Here is a 16,531-nt window from a genome sequence, read left to right as displayed (position 1 = left end):
AAATGCAACGAAAAATATTCATGGGACGGACGGACTGACGGAAGGACAGACAGAGGTAAAACAGTATACCCCCCCTTTTTTAAAGCGGGGGTATAATTATCCTATTACTTATAATAAGAGAGAATTTAACATTACAAAAAATCTTAACTTTTTTTTCAAGTAGTCACTGAACCATTAAAATGAGGTCAAGGACTTGGGACATGTGACTGACGGAAACTTCGTAACATTATGCATCCATATACAAAGTATGAAGCATCCAGGTCTTTCACCTTCTTAAATATAAAGCTTTTAAGAAGTTAGCTAACGCCACCGCTGCCACTGATGCCGGATCCCTATCCCTACAATAGTTGCAGGCTCGACAAAAAATTATGCAAACCTAGTAAATCATGAAAGGCATGCTTTTACATCTCAAAACCTGAGGATTTTTGTGGGATTGTAAGAAAAATTTACTTATACAAATAAATTTTTGAGAAAATTAAGGGGAGATTATTCAAACATTATTTATTTACTTATATGTGTATATTTTTCTTTACTTCTTCAGGTAAATAAAATTAACTTGTACAAGTAGTACCCCTGACTGAACGTAAATGTAAACTTAGAAATGAGTATTTAGATATGTTGTATATAATTTATGTACATGTATATGGGGTTTCTAATTGAAGAAGAATGGCTTTTGCTCATACAAACAAATAAGTAAAATGTCAGATATTTCTCTTTTGAAACAAATCAAAAATATATAAACATCACAAAATTATGCACCAACAACCAACAAGATCATATGTCCATGGGCACCAGGCACCGATGTCAAGTTTCCAGGTTCAGTCAACTGTAAAATCAGGATCAAAATCCTAATTGGCATATATTTTTAAAAATTCACATAATAAACATGTAATTCTAACTATCAAATTGCTGTGACCTTCATGGTTAACTGTCCTAAATTAAAACTTTAACCCAATCAAAGATGGACAAACAGACATAATGACAACCACCCAGACTGAAAAACATAATGCCCTTTTAAATTGTTCCATAAAGCAGCAGAGGGGATAAATTATTTCTCTTTAGATGATGTTCTTCACAAGTAATGAATATTGTCCTCACACTAAATTTCTCCCAATGCTGTATGGAAAAACATACATAACACAAAGAGTTTTTCAGTTCATCACAAGCTACGAATATCGTCCTCGCACTAAATTCCTTCCAAAACTGTATGGAATAGCTCGAAGTGTTGTTCTGTATTTTCCCCACGCACCAAGGGGGATAACTATGGCAGTTGAATTATCCTCTGAACCAAAATGTAATGCTTGATCGGTGACGAATGATGCTGCTTCTTGAGGAGTTGAACAACAACATATAATATCAATAAGTTCCTGATCGTTCAATACAAAGTTTACACCATCAGTCGTCAGGACTAGAAAGGCATCCTTACCATGTTTCAGCTGAAATAAAAATCAACGTTTTTGTATTGCTATAGGTATATATTTTTTATCTTAAAATATTGAGATTTTTGGGAGATGAAAGTTTCAAAAGATGAGTCTAGATCTATTTCTCTAAAGAAATAAAATCAATGTTCATGTGTGGTTTTATGAAAAATTATTTTGAAAATAGAGGACAAAGTTCAGGATATATCTAATTTGTAATCATGGTAATGCTTCATTTTGTAAAATTGTCCCTTTCAATAAATTTAGAAATAATGTAGAAATTCAGCATCCAAAACCCTCTCAAAGAAAAGTAGACCAATGATGTATTTGGCTTTTCTTGTTAGGTCCCTTTTATCATGTTTATATAGCAACAGGCAATTGTCTCTTAATTTTTTTAACCTGATACTATACTATAATATAACATAGCAAGAGCTCCAAATTCCAAAAACAAATATATAATAATCCTATATATATATATATATTATATATACGTCTGAGTCAGTGACAACTCTACAACAGATGTATCCATCGGATCGCCATCAATGATGGTGATACATGGCTGTGTACATAATCATGATAATGTATATACAACTCGTCTAAACATCAACCCAACAATGTTAGATCTGTAAATTTGCCTTCGAAAATTTTTGGTTCTTCCCTCGCCGGGATTCGAACCCATGCTACTGTGATATCGTGACACCAAATCGCCTGCACTGCAGCCGTCCCGCTAGACCACACGACCACCTGGGCGATTTGGTGTCACGATATCACAGTAGCATGGGTTCGAATCCCAGCGAGGGAAGAACCAAAAATTTGCGAAAGCAAATTTACAGATCTAACATTGTTGGGTTGATGTTTAGACGAGTTGTATATATATTATATATATATATACTATGGTTTTGAACATGTTGAATGAGTATATGTATTTTTAAATAAATCAAACTGTTGATTTTCTCTTTTAACTTGTTTTACATTTGTCATATCCATGCCTTTTATATCTTACTACATAGTATGGATTTTGCTCATTGTTGAAGGATGTACAGTGACCTATAGTTGTTTTAATTTCTGTGTCATTTGGTCTCAGGTGAATAGTTGTCTCATTGGCAAATATAACCCATTTTCTTATTTTCATATACTGTAAATTCAATTTTATTCGTTGGATACCAATTTTCGTGGGTTTCCTTGGTACAGGAGAACCATGAATTCATATGTTCAACAAATATCATATTTCAAAAGGCTTTGATAGACAAAACCACGAAATCAAGTATCCCCGAATATGCAAGTTTTCAGCAATCCATGAAAATTGACACACAAAAAAATAAATAATTCCACAGTATATCTATAGACATACATGTAGGAAGATGTGGTGTGAGTGCCAATGAGACAACTTTCCATCCAAATAACAATTTAAAAAAGTAAACCATTATAGGTCAATGTACGGCCTTCAACACAGAGCCTTGACTCACATCGAACAACAAGCTATGCACATAAAATAATTACAGTTTTGGTTGTTAGGTAAGGGTGTGCAGTCACTCCATATTTCTTTAATTCAATGTCGCCCAGACTTCTCGTCATGGATAACCTCCCATTGACTTGCCACACTCCTTGACTATTGTGGCTGATGATGCCACCCCGTTGATGGACTCGGTCTTTCTCTCGATGATTTTCAGGAACATGGTCCTCACTCAGTCGAAGAGCTAGTCCTTCTCGACATAAAATGGCTCTACTATCACCGACATGTCCAATAGCTAGTTCAATGCCATCTCTAAGCAGACAGACTGTCGCTGTGGTTCCTGCCTGAAATTCTTTTGTATCTGTAAAGAAAAGAAAATTATATCAATTTTTTTCCAGAAACTTTGATACATTGAAGATATCATAAGAATGTTTAAGAAAAAAATATGCATGAATAGTTAGGATTCATCATGTTCATGTTATTCAGTCTTTAGCTTTTTTTGTAGTTTTTTGTATTTTCATCAATTCTTTTTAACAGTGATTTTGTAGGTCTCCCATTCACATCTATGAGTTTTGATTCTAATGTGGTGAAGGCCTGTTCTTTAATCTGTTACCGTAACTATGCATGAGAAATTCAAACTTAATTGAATTTTCATAAATATATCATGTATATGAAAACTGGAGATTTCTGCACTCACAAACAAGATAATATCGCTTATGCATTTTTTTTTTACTATGAATTCATTTTTTATTTGGATACCAATTTTTGAGCATTGAGAAATATTGTATTTTTGGGGATATTTGTCCCATGGTTTTCTGATATTTAATATTCATTTTCTAAAAAAATTGAAAACTGATTTTCTAAACCAATTAGACCCTAAAGTTTGAGAGGAACAGGTACATGTACTTATAAAACTGCAACCATTTTTGACCGTTAACAATGACAACAGGCCTCTACAATAACTTTTTTTCCAACTTGTCCTGTAGGACAAGTACATACCAAAATTTACTTGTCTGAATGAAATTGCTACTTGTCCAAAAAAATTCTATTAAAAATAACCTTTTTAGCTGATTAAAGGAGCAAAACGAATTTAAATGATATAACAGAATTTGATTTATTTCTTTTGAAATACTTTTCAAAAATATGAGTCAAGTACAACTGCGAAACTAGTCATATCACAGGAATTAGGTTCTAGTTATCATCAATGCCAGTCTCCTCAGACTCTAAACATGAGGCACCATCTGATCGGCCTGTACACTCATTGAATTTGTATCCTGTTTTTTTTAAGTTAAAAAAAGTTTTATTCAAATGCAATCAATAAAAAGAAGAAGATAAGCCATCATAAGGTCTGATTGCCGATGAGACAACTCTCTGCAAGAGACCAAATGACACAGAAATTAACAACTACAGGTCACCATATTGCAAGTATTGTTTTTTTCTACTTATGATCAAATATGATTTTGTGAATTTTATGGAAAATAAAAAAAATTACCAGTATGGTATTTATTATAAGGAATAAAATACGGTAGCAAAATGAGGTGCTGTTTTGTCTTGGTCCCAAAATGTCTCCTGCCTTGTCAAACTGTCTATCAATCATGTCTACTAAATATGTCTCCTAGGTGTCAAACTGTCTATTAAACTTGAAGCTCAGTTGAATCTTTCGAGGTGACGAACTGTCCTGTAAAGTTACCTTATCTACAAAGTGCATCATTGATTCGGATCAGTAAGATTGGTTTCCGAGAATAGTATACCTTTTTATACATGTTAAAAAGTACCTGACAAAGAACCAGTTAAAAATTATCGGTTGCAAGTAAACATGATGAAGAAAAAGGCTTTGCATTTGAATAAACAGAATACAGAAACATGTCAAATTAATATCTGTTTTCTTGTTGTTTGTTTATAATTACTTTGTTCATCAAAGTTGAATTAAATTTATTTTCTGCAGAATAATAATGTACTTGTCCTGACGGACAAGCTTGATACAGCTTTTACTTGTCCGACCTTTTTTCCCTCTGGTACCGGACAATCGGACAAGTATTATTGTGAGGCCTGGACAACTATCAATGTATGTATTACCAAGAGAGTAGAAATATGAGTGCCTGGCAAGCATGTTGTTGACATCAATAAAGGCTTGACTGAGAACTGTACATAAATCTGTCTCCCTTAGCAACCAAAACTTGATATGATCAGTTAACACCTTGGATACAAAGTCTGATACGACAGATCCTCCATGTCCATCAAACACAGCAAAACACAGCAATGTGGGGGATATCTTCTCCATAAAGTATCTGGCAAAATAAAAATAGAGATCGAATACGGCAAAAACACAACAATGTCGGAGATATCTTCTCCATAAAATATCTGGATAAATAAAAATAGAGATCAAATATGGCAAAACACAAATCTTCTCCATAAAATACATTTTATCGGTAATTCGTATATTTTCCCTTTGAGCTTACTGCCTAATATTTTCGAGTATCAACGTACTGGCTGTATCACTGAAAATATTAGGCAATATATTGTGTGACGTCATAATTACCAATAAACAAAATAATAGGTAGTTTCGTTTTCGTTACTTATTATTCTATATGTATCTAGCTAAATAAAAATAGAGATCAAATATGGCAAAACACAACAATGTGGGGGATATCTTCTCCATAAAATATCTGGCTAAATAAAAATAGAGATCAAATACGGCAAAACACAACAATGTGGGGGATATCTTCTCCATAAAATATCTGTCAAAATAAAAATAGAGATCAAATACGGCAAATCACAACAATGTCGGGGATATCTTCTCCATAAAATATCTGTCAAAATAAAAATAGAGATCAAATACTGCAAAACACAACAATGTGGGGGATATCTTCTCCATAAAATATCTGGCAAAATAAAAATAGAGATCGAATATGGCAAAACACAACAATGTCAGGGATATCTTCTCCATAAAATATCTGTCAAAATAAAAATAGAGATCAAATACGGTACCGTAAAACACAACAATGTGGGGGATATCTTCTCCATAAAATATCTGTCAAAATAAAAATAGAGATCGAATATGGCAAAACACAACAATGTGGGGGATATCTTCTCCATAAAATATCTGTCAAAATAAAAATAGAGATCGAATATGGCAAAACACAACAATGTCAGGGATATCTTCTCCATAAAATATCTGTCAAAATAAAAATAGAGATCGAATATGGCAAAACACAACAATGTCAGGGATATCTTCTCCATAAAATATCTGTCAAAATAAAAATAGAGATCGAATATGGCAAAACACAACAATGTCAGGGATATCTTCTCCATAAAATATCTGTCAAAATAAAAATAGAGATCAAATACTGCAAAACACAACAATGTGGGGGATATCTTCTCCATAAAATATCTGGCAAAATAAAAATAGAGATCGAATATGGCAAAACACAACAATGTCAGGGATATCTTTTCCATAAAATATCTGTCAAAATAAAAATAGCGATCAAATACTGCAAAACACAACAATGTGGGGGATATCTTTTCCATAAAATATCTGTCAAAATAAAAATAGAGATCAAATACTGCAAAACACAACAATGTCAGGGATATCTTTTCCATAAAATATCTGTCAAAATAAAAATAGAGATCGAATATGGCAAAACACAACAATGTGGGGGATATCTTCTCCATAAAATATCTGGCAAAATAAAAATAGAGATCGAATACGGCAAAACACAACAATGTCAGGGATATCTTCTCCATAAAATATCTGTCAAAATAAAAATAGAGATCGAATACTGCAAAACACAACAATGTCAGGGATATCTTCTCCATAAAATATCTGTCAAAATAAAAATAGAGATCGAATACTGCAAAACACAACAATGTGGGGGATATCTTCTCCATAAAATATCTGTCAAAATAAAAATAGAGATCGAATATGGCAAATCACAACAATGTCAGGGATATCTTCTCCATAAAATATCTGTCAAAATAAAAATAGAGATCAAATACTGCAAAACACAACAATGTGGGGGATATCTTCTCCATAAAATATCTGGCAAAATAAAAATAGAGATCGAATATGGCAAAACACAACAATGTCAGGGATATCTTCTCCATAAAATATCTGTCAAAATAAAAATAGAGATCGAATACGGCAAAACACAACAATGTCAGGGATATCTTCTCCATAAAATATCTGTCAAAATAAAAATAGAGATCGAATACTGCAAAACACAACAATGTCAGGGATATCTTCTCCATAAAATATCTGTCAAAATAAAAATAGAGATCGAATACTGCAAAACACAACAATGTGGGGGATATCTTCTCCATAAAATATCTGTCAAAATAAAAATAGAGATCGAATATGGCAAATCACAACAATGTCAGGGATATCTTTTCCATAAAATATCTGTCAAAATAAAAATAGAGATCAAATACTGCAAAACACAACAATGTGGGGGATATCTTCTCCATAAAATATCTGTCAAAATAAAAATAGAGATCAAATACTGCAAAACACAACAATGTGGGGGATATCTTCTCCATAAAATATCTGGCAAAATAAAAATAGAGATCGAATATGGCAAAACACAACAATGTCAGGGATATCTTTTCCATAAAATATCTGTCAAAATAAAAATAGCGATCAAATACTACAAAACACAACAATGTGGGGGATATCTTTTCCATAAAATATCTGTCAAAATAAAAATAGAGATCAAATACTGCAAAACACAACAATGTCAGGGATATCTTTTCCATAAAATATCTGTCAAAATAAAAATAGAGATCGAATATGGCAAAACACAACAATGTGGGGGATATCTTCTCCATAAAATATCTGGCAAAATAAAAATAGAGATCGAATATGGCAAAACACAACAATGTCAGGGATATCTTCTCCATAAAATATCTGTCAAAATAAAAATAGAGATCGAATACTGCAAAACACAACAATGTCAGGGATATCTTCTCCATAAAATATCTGTCAAAATAAAAATAGAGATCGAATACTGCAAAACACAACAATGTGGGGGATATCTTCTCCATAAAATATCTGTCAAAATAAAAATAGAGATCGAATATGGCAAATCACAACAATGTCAGGGATATCTTCTCCATAAAATATCTGTCAAAATAAAAATAGAGATCAAATACTGCAAAACACAACAATGTGGGGGATATCTTCTCCATAAAATATCTGGCAAAATAAAAATAGAGATCGAATATGGCAAAACACAACAATGTCAGGGATATCTTTTCCATAAAATATCTGTCAAAATAAAAATAGCGATCAAATACTGCAAAACACAACAATGTGGGGGATATCTTTTCCATAAAATATCTGTCAAAATAAAAATAGAGATCAAATACTGCAAAACACAACAATGTCAGGGATATCTTTTCCATAAAATATCTGTCAAAATAAAAATAGAGATCGAATATGGCAAAACACAACAATGTGGGGGATATCTTCTCCATAAAATATCTGGCAAAATAAAAATAGAGATCGAATATGGCAAAACACAACAATGTCAGGGATATCTTCTCCATAAAATATCTGTCAAAATAAAAATAGCGATCAAATACTGCAAAACACAACAATGTCAGGGATATCTTCTCCATAAAATATCTGTCAAAATAAAAATAGAGATCGAATACTGCAAAACACAACAATGTCAGGGATATCTTCTCCATAAAATATCTGTCAAAATAAAAATAGCGATCAAATACTGCAAAACACAACAATGTCAGGGATATCTTCTCCATAAAATATCTGTCAAAATAAAAATAGCGATCAAATACTGCAAAACACAACAATGTGGGGGATATCTTTTCCATAAAATATCTGTCAAAATAAAAATAGAGATCAAATACTGCAAAACACAACAATGTCAGGGATATCTTTTCCATAAAATATCTGTCAAAATAAAAATAGAGATCGAATATGGCAAAACACAACAATGTGGGGGATATCTTCTCCATAAAATATCTGGCAAAATAAAAATAGAGATCGAATATGGCAAAACACAACAATGTCAGGGATATCTTCTCCATAAAATATCTGTCAAAATAAAAATAGAGGTCAAATACGGTACCGTAAAACACAACAATGTGGGGGATATCTTTTCCATAAAATATCTGGCAAAATAATTTTAAGACTTCAGTTTATATCTTACATGTCTTAATCAGGATTCTCACTCATAAAACTTGGAATATTCTTAATATTTGAATACAAATTTTTATTGGATTTAGTGGGTATATAGATAATAAAGAAAATTAAGCGATCAATAAACTGCAAATTTACTATAAGTAGTTATTTTAGTTTGTCAATGTTTGTACAATGTATGCAGATCGACCTAAACTTTGGCAAAACCATAATGTAAAATAAACAAAGGATAAAATAAAATAAAATTCATTATGGCTGTTCCACAAATTTGATGTATGCAAATCTTAAGTAAAATAAGTACCTGTCTTCATTTACTTTTCTACGTCCAAGAAGTGAATCTATACCGACATGTTCAAATGGAATTTCTGGAATCAAATTTCCTCTTTTGATACTCTCATTCATCATTATTGGCATATCTAATCTATTATTCCATGATCCCAACGTGTCAAAGTTTACGCCTCGCTGTTGACCTCCTTTATTTTCTGGGTCAGTAAGCGGGGTTCCAAAGTGCCGCTTTGGCGTGTTTTGTAAGATAAGTTCATGATATTTTAAGAACCTGCTGTCTCTTTCACTAGACAAGATTTTAAAACTACAAATGGTTCTTGAGCACTGACAAATACTTGGGAAATATCTACAGCATGATGACAGCATTGTAGTTTTCAATATCTGCACCCTCTGTTAGATGTTATAGCTGTCTAATATGTTTGTTTAAACTGGCACCTATAGAATTATCCCCCTTAGTAGTTAAATATTACAGTTGAACCTGCTTAAGTTTCAATCTTGTCATCCCAACTTCTGATGTATAATTTACATAAAGAACCTGAAAAATATAATTTTTAAAATAAAAGAACAGTCATTGACAGTAGTCATGGTAATCAATTGCATCATACAGAATTATTTACCTTGCCAGAGCTTTAATACAATGGCATTTTCTATATTTTTTTAGATTTTCAAGCTAAGAGTCATAACTCTTGTTAATATAGTTTTTCTTCATTGATTTTTAAACACTTCAAAGACATTTGTGATCTAGTTAAACCTTTGTTATTGATTTTAGGTCAATATTATTTATTCTATACATGCATGGTAACAAAAAGTAAATAACTTTTTCAAATATTTCATACGTACATGTACATGTACGTATCTCACTGCCATGACTAGTACTGCTTTAACATGTCTAAAGTTGAGCATGTTGAGTGACTTCAAGTTCATTGAGTTGTGAATTTTTTTTAACCTTGTAAATTTATGATCATGATAATGATGATCATTATAAACTTGATGAAATACCACTATAATTCTTTTCACTTTGCTCTTACCATTATGAGAGCAAAGTGATTAGTTAAAATAAAGTCTTATGAGGGAATAGTCATTCAAATTTAATTATGACTACAAGACAAAATATACAAATCTAAAATTAATTTCAATAATAAACATGATTAAGTTGATCAAAACATGCAACATACATTAAGTAAGTACATGTACATGACATAATCATGTTTATCATGTTTGTACATTTATTATTTAAGCAGTTGAGAAACATCAGATAACAGAACTGCTTAAAATAAACATACATTGTGTTCTGGCAATTAAAACAAAACAGGATTTCATTTAAAATACAAACATTTCATATAATCAGGCCAGGATAATAACAAAAATATATATAATATTAAACAAGTTAATGGAGACAGCTGTCAGGTTTGTAAATATAAAAAAAGAAGATGTGGTATGATTGCCAATTAGACAACTTTCCACAAGAGACCAAATGACACAGAAATACATGTTAACAATTTTTGATCACTGTACAGCCTTCAACAATGAGCAAAGCCCATACCGCATAGTCAGCTATAAAAGGCCCTGAAATGAGAATGTCAAACAATTCAAACGAGAAAACTAACATCCTCATTTATGAAAGTCAGTTATTCAATACATTTGCAATAGTACATCTCTTTCTTCATTGTTATTTGGACAGTTGTTTTAAAAGTTTATGAATTATATAAATAATGTCTGAAAATTTCAGGGATGGGGGACCTTTTATAGCTGACTATGCGGTATGGGTTTTGTTCATTGTTAAAGGCTGTACAGTGACCTATTCATGATAGTTGTTAATTTCTGTGTCATTTGTTGTCTAATTAAGAGTTGTCTCATTGGCAGTCACACGACATCTTCTGGTAGTCTGTACGGATTTTGAAAGCATTCTTAGTCTTAGAGTATTAAAACAGGCTTAAACATTAACACATTGTCATCATGATATGGTCATTGTACATGAATTGAAATATAAATAGCTATATAGGAAGATGTGGTCACTAGTGGATCTAAAAATTCTCATAAGTGGGGGCCCACTGACTGGCTTAGAGGGTGCCTGCTTCAGTGATTCCCTATATAAGCAACCAAATTTTTTCCCAAAAAGGGGGGGCATGCCCCCCCCCCCCCTAAATCCGCCTCTGGTGGTGTGAGTGCCAATGAAACAACTCTCCATCACAATTTATAAAAGTAATCCATTATAGGTCAATGTACGGCCAAAGAATATCTATTAACTATTATCTTACCTCCTATACATTTCTAGGAATATGATTGGTTAAAAGCGTCCGCGTGGAGGCGGTGTATATTTCATATTAGGTTAGTAGGGAGGTGGGGCTTATTTCATATACAGTTAGTAGTGGAGTAACGTCCCTTTATATTCCATATTAGGTAAAAAAAGGAGGCAGGGCTTATTTCATACACGGTTAGTAGTGGTGTTGCATCCCTTTATCAAAACAAAACGGTACTGAGAAAAAATCTTAAAGGTTTCAACAGATGAAGAAATCGATGATTAAGCATGTTAAGATTGAAATAATTTCATTAAACAAATTTAGACCTAACAAGTTGTTATTGCTGGCATCTGTTTTTGTAGGATTAATAAAAGTAGTTTCTTAATGCTAACAGTATTGAAGACTTGCATATTTTTATAGTTCTAAATTTCACACGTTAAGATAGTCGGTAAGATAAATTCGTTACATAGTGTGCTAGTGATGTAACACGGTATATATGGGGTCAGTAAATTCCATATATGGGGATTCGACCTTCGCTCTCACCCTATATGAAATTTACTGACCACATATACTGTATTAGGTCACTAGCACACTATGTGACTAATATTACTAGTGCTTTGTAGATGAATAAGTAAACAGGTCATACATGTCATATATTTAATTGGAAAATGTAATTCGTGCAAATTGATAAATCTCCCCCTCTACTGTCATATTGGAATGAGATCTCCATCTTTGAAGGTTTCATATATAGGCAGGTACATGTATGTCATGTATGCATTAGCATGATTAGTGGCAAGGTTTTGGTGCAAAATATTTATACAGTTGACATACATTTTGTGTCCAATAATTTACGATACATTACAAATATTGAATATAGTAATTCAGCTTAAAGGCTTGATTTAATACAAATGATCAAATGACAAAAGGCAATTTCCATCAGATACAATTTTCTTAATCATGTTAATTATAAATTATACTGTAAATTCGTTTTTCATTGTGTATAGGCCTGGACGCATCGATCTATAACCATGATAACACCAATACTAATATTCAATATGGCAAATAATTCCGGGAAAATGATGTGCATTATTCAAGAAATAGAGTGATCGAAATTAATCGTCGATATAATACAATGTTATACCCATATATATACTGTATGAAGTATGTAATAGGACATATCTACATGTATGTACTGATGACTTTTGTTTTTGCAACACTGTACCCAAACATAACAGTCTTTTCCAGATACAAAACAGCAATAAGGTGTATCCTAATCCCTTTAAAATATAAATGGGGTTTATATATAATAGAGTAGCCAAATCAGGACACAAATTCCCAAACACCAAAACGGATTGTCAGAAAACCTTTGACTGTTTGACATGCCAGAAAATCTGGAATAAACTCAACTTCCTCCAGATCAGGAAAGGGAACACTGTACACTGGTTCACCAAACTACCAGATATTTAGCGAATTTAGCTGCTTGACTTATCTTTTTGGAGACCCGTTTTGACCGGTTGAGGGATCCATTTGGAAGTCTGAACTGAAGATGCAGCGAATGTTTGATAACATTACATTAGCTTTGAAATCAGCAAACATTTTCATTTGTTACCTTTTAAACAATGTTGTCTAATCTTCCCACTGTATTGATCCAAATAAACGACAAAACATTGCGCAAAAAGAATAAATTTTGATCCTGTTTACATTTATTGAAAACACTTGTTAGACTTTGATTCAAAATATTAAAATAATAAAAACAAAACAATGACGGAACAGATAATAAGTTTCGGAATATAAGACGGAATTAAAAGACAAATTAAACCAATAAAATCTTATCACTTGTACCTGGGACCAAATTTTTGTGCTAATGATCTATAACTCATGTTGTCACAAGTTATGATAACGTATCAGATTTTTTTTAAAATTTGGGATGCATTTTTAAGACACAATTTTACTCATCTATATATTAATTTTAGTGTATAATACTTTCTCTTATACTGGAAATTAAGTTTAAACATTATGAATTAAGAAAAATAAAACATTTCAATTACATTTTTCGATCATATTTTCTTTTCCACATTCGATACTATTCGGTTATATGATATCTGTTTCACCATCTATAAAAGCAATATAAAAAAGGAAATATTAGCTGTATGACAATCAGATGGAGATGGGGGTAGGGATGTGTGGGACTTCAAACTTACACATCTAATATTAACAAGCTCACGCTGTTTGACGGAGAGACAAATAGATTTGACAGATATCTGATGTTTTCATAAGTGTAGATTTCATTGCATTTTTAAAGAAACACAATATATGATTAATGATAAATTTAGAATGGAAATGGGATATATATCAAAAGACACTAACCCGACCAAACAGCACACATTTAGTTGTCTACTTCATGAGGAACATAGAGTAAAATATGAAAGCAATATATCTTATCAACAATTTCCGTTACTTCTATGTGAAGCGCAGATGATAACTTTCGTGAATGTTTCGCTCGGTTATCCCGGAAAACATTTCAAATCTACTCCCACTATATTAGATCACTGCAAACAAACATATACTGACCACCACATAGCCAAGGATAAATTTCAAACCATTCAAAGTGTTCTTGTGTGCGAGAGTCAACTTTCGATCAGTTTATTTGAATACAAATATGAAGGCTATATATATTAGTGATACAGAAATGTATGTCAAGTTTCAAATTCATGACTCCTTTCACCGAAAATAAAACACGGACTTCGAACATGTAAAATAGGCAATATACAAATTTGGATATACATTTCACAATTCTTTTTGTATAGTGCAATACGATTAGTTGCACTCTACGTGAAAGTGATGTCCCAGTTGGCCTGCTTTTATTTCAATTATAAGACATTGGTCTTTAAAAATCACAGTCTATATTGTAGTAGTTTAAGTCGGAATTGCTATAGAACGATGTACTAAATAGTAAGTGAATAAGTTCACGATAGAATAATAATCTGTCGACTAGGTCTATTGCCGAACACTTAACTTGACTCGAGTTCGTTTTTGTGTCGTTAAATTGCTGTCAAATAGACACATACCCTAGATGTGTTTTAAAAGAAGATATGGATATGCATGTCAATGCAACAACTCTACACAAGAGACCAAGTGACACAGAAAGTAACAACTTTAGGTCAACGTACGGCCTTCAATAATGAACAAAGCTAATATCACACAGTCAACTACAATTAAGAGAAGGCTAATGCCACTACAAGGCAGCACTCGCAACCGCAAAGTGGAAAGGGATTAAAATAAATTACAAAACTTGTTTCCCACTCCACTATAAATAAATATGTTTACAATTAAAAGGCCTATAAATGAAAAATATAAAACAATCCTAAACGAGAAAAGTAACTGCCTAAATTGTGTATAAAATAATAAACTAAACAAATATATAGCACAGTAACAAACGACAACCACCAAATTACAGGCTCCTTGGTGACCTGGGTCAGCCATATACAGAATATGGCGGGTTTAAAGATGTTAACATAAACCCAACCACCGCTTAACCTGGAACAATGGTGTTACAGTATATATACAATAAAAAAACCACACTATAAAATAAAGTTTAACAATGCTGTAATTCTGCATCAGGTTCAAACAAGTAGAAATACATCTAACAAAAACACAGTATTCAATCATAATTATGCTGGGCAACATTGATAATTTCAAACTATAGATTTTATTTCTCCCCTTCTAATTACAAAGTTATAATATTGAAGAGGAAATAACAGGAAATTAATGTTTATATTACTTTATAATAATCCCTCGTTCATATACTATTTCATTGGTGAAATGAGAAAATATGAGCATTTAAAGACCCCCATTTACTCAGTTTTCTTTGAAAATAGGGAGGTGGGAAATGCCAAAAAAATAAACTGACAACGCCATGACTAAACTAGAGGCTCTAAAGAGCCTATGTCGCTCCCCTTGACCTATGTGCATACATGTATCAAAACATTTACTAAATTTTATCATCGGTATAAGGACATCATTCGTAAATATAGCTCAACATACAGACTTATACGTTCAGGTATTTCACATCCAATTTTTTATGGAAATATTCTTTATAAAGCACAAAGGTGTCAGTATTCACCTCAAAAACTAACAAAACCTTTGAATAGACTTATTAAGAAGGGACATAGTTACGATACTGTTGTCAGGTCATTAAAGATTGCATATTGTGGCGTTAATATTGATTCACTGATAGGGTCTTTGCATCGGAACTAAACACATTTATTCAAAAACCAGTTATTGGCATGACACGGGTTATGTTCTTCTCATATATGTTATGATGGTATGATACTAAACCCCTAACGGGAAGGATTGTGCCTGATGTTCATATGATGAAATCACAATCTTTCAGTCAGTTTAATTGAAGTCTGGAGCTGGCATGTCAGTTAACTGCTAGTAGTCTGTTGTTATTTATGTATTATTGTCATTTTGTTTATTTTCTTTGGTTACATCTTCTGACATCAGACTCGGACTTCTCTTGAACTGAATTTTAATGTGCGTATTGTTATGCGTTTACTTTTCTACATTGGCTAGAGGTACAGGGGGAGGGTTGAGATCTCACAAACATGTTTAACCCCGCCGCATTTTTGCGCCTGTCCCAAGTCAGGAGCCTCTGGCCTTTGTTAGTCTTGTATTATTTTAATTTTAGTTTCTTGTGTACAATTTGGAAATTAGTATGGCGTTCATTCACTGAACTAGAATATATATGTGACCTTCTGCTGGTGTTTTTTTTCTATGGTCGGGTTGTTGTCTCTTTGGCACATTCCCCATTTCCATTCTCAATGTTATTAAACAAAGGACACAGATGGATTCATGACAAAATTGTGTTTTGATGATGGTGATGTGTTTGTAGATCTTACTTTACCGAACATTCTTGCTACTTACAATTTTCTCTATCTATAATAAACTTTGCCCTTTAGTTACAGAGGAAAAT

The 16,531-nt window shown here is 32.4% G+C and overlaps 1 protein-coding gene across 1 annotated transcript; it reads right to left on the bottom strand.

Moving 5' to 3' along the window:
* Positions 1–694: 694 nt before the first annotated feature.
* On the bottom strand, positions 695–13,283 carry LOC143057997 (protein phosphatase 1K, mitochondrial-like). Its single transcript, XM_076231459.1, has 5 exons — positions 13,166–13,283; positions 9,333–9,851; positions 4,948–5,159; positions 2,919–3,232; positions 695–1,436 (listed from the first exon to the last, which is right to left on the bottom strand). Exons 2-5 carry the CDS (start codon positions 9,680–9,682, stop codon positions 1,167–1,169), a joined length of 1,146 nt encoding a protein of 381 aa, XP_076087574.1. The 5' UTR covers positions 9,683–9,851; positions 13,166–13,283; the 3' UTR covers positions 695–1,166.
* Between the last annotated feature and the right edge of the window lie 3,248 nt (positions 13,284–16,531).

The sequence above is a fragment of the Mytilus galloprovincialis genome, chromosome 14, assembly GCF_965363235.1.
Source record: "Mytilus galloprovincialis chromosome 14, xbMytGall1.hap1.1, whole genome shotgun sequence".
In the NCBI taxonomy this organism is placed as follows: Eukaryota; Metazoa; Mollusca; class Bivalvia; order Mytilida; family Mytilidae; genus Mytilus; species Mytilus galloprovincialis.
The sequence above is the reverse complement of the archived record's forward strand: the minus strand, read 5'-3'. Positions and strand labels throughout refer to the sequence as shown.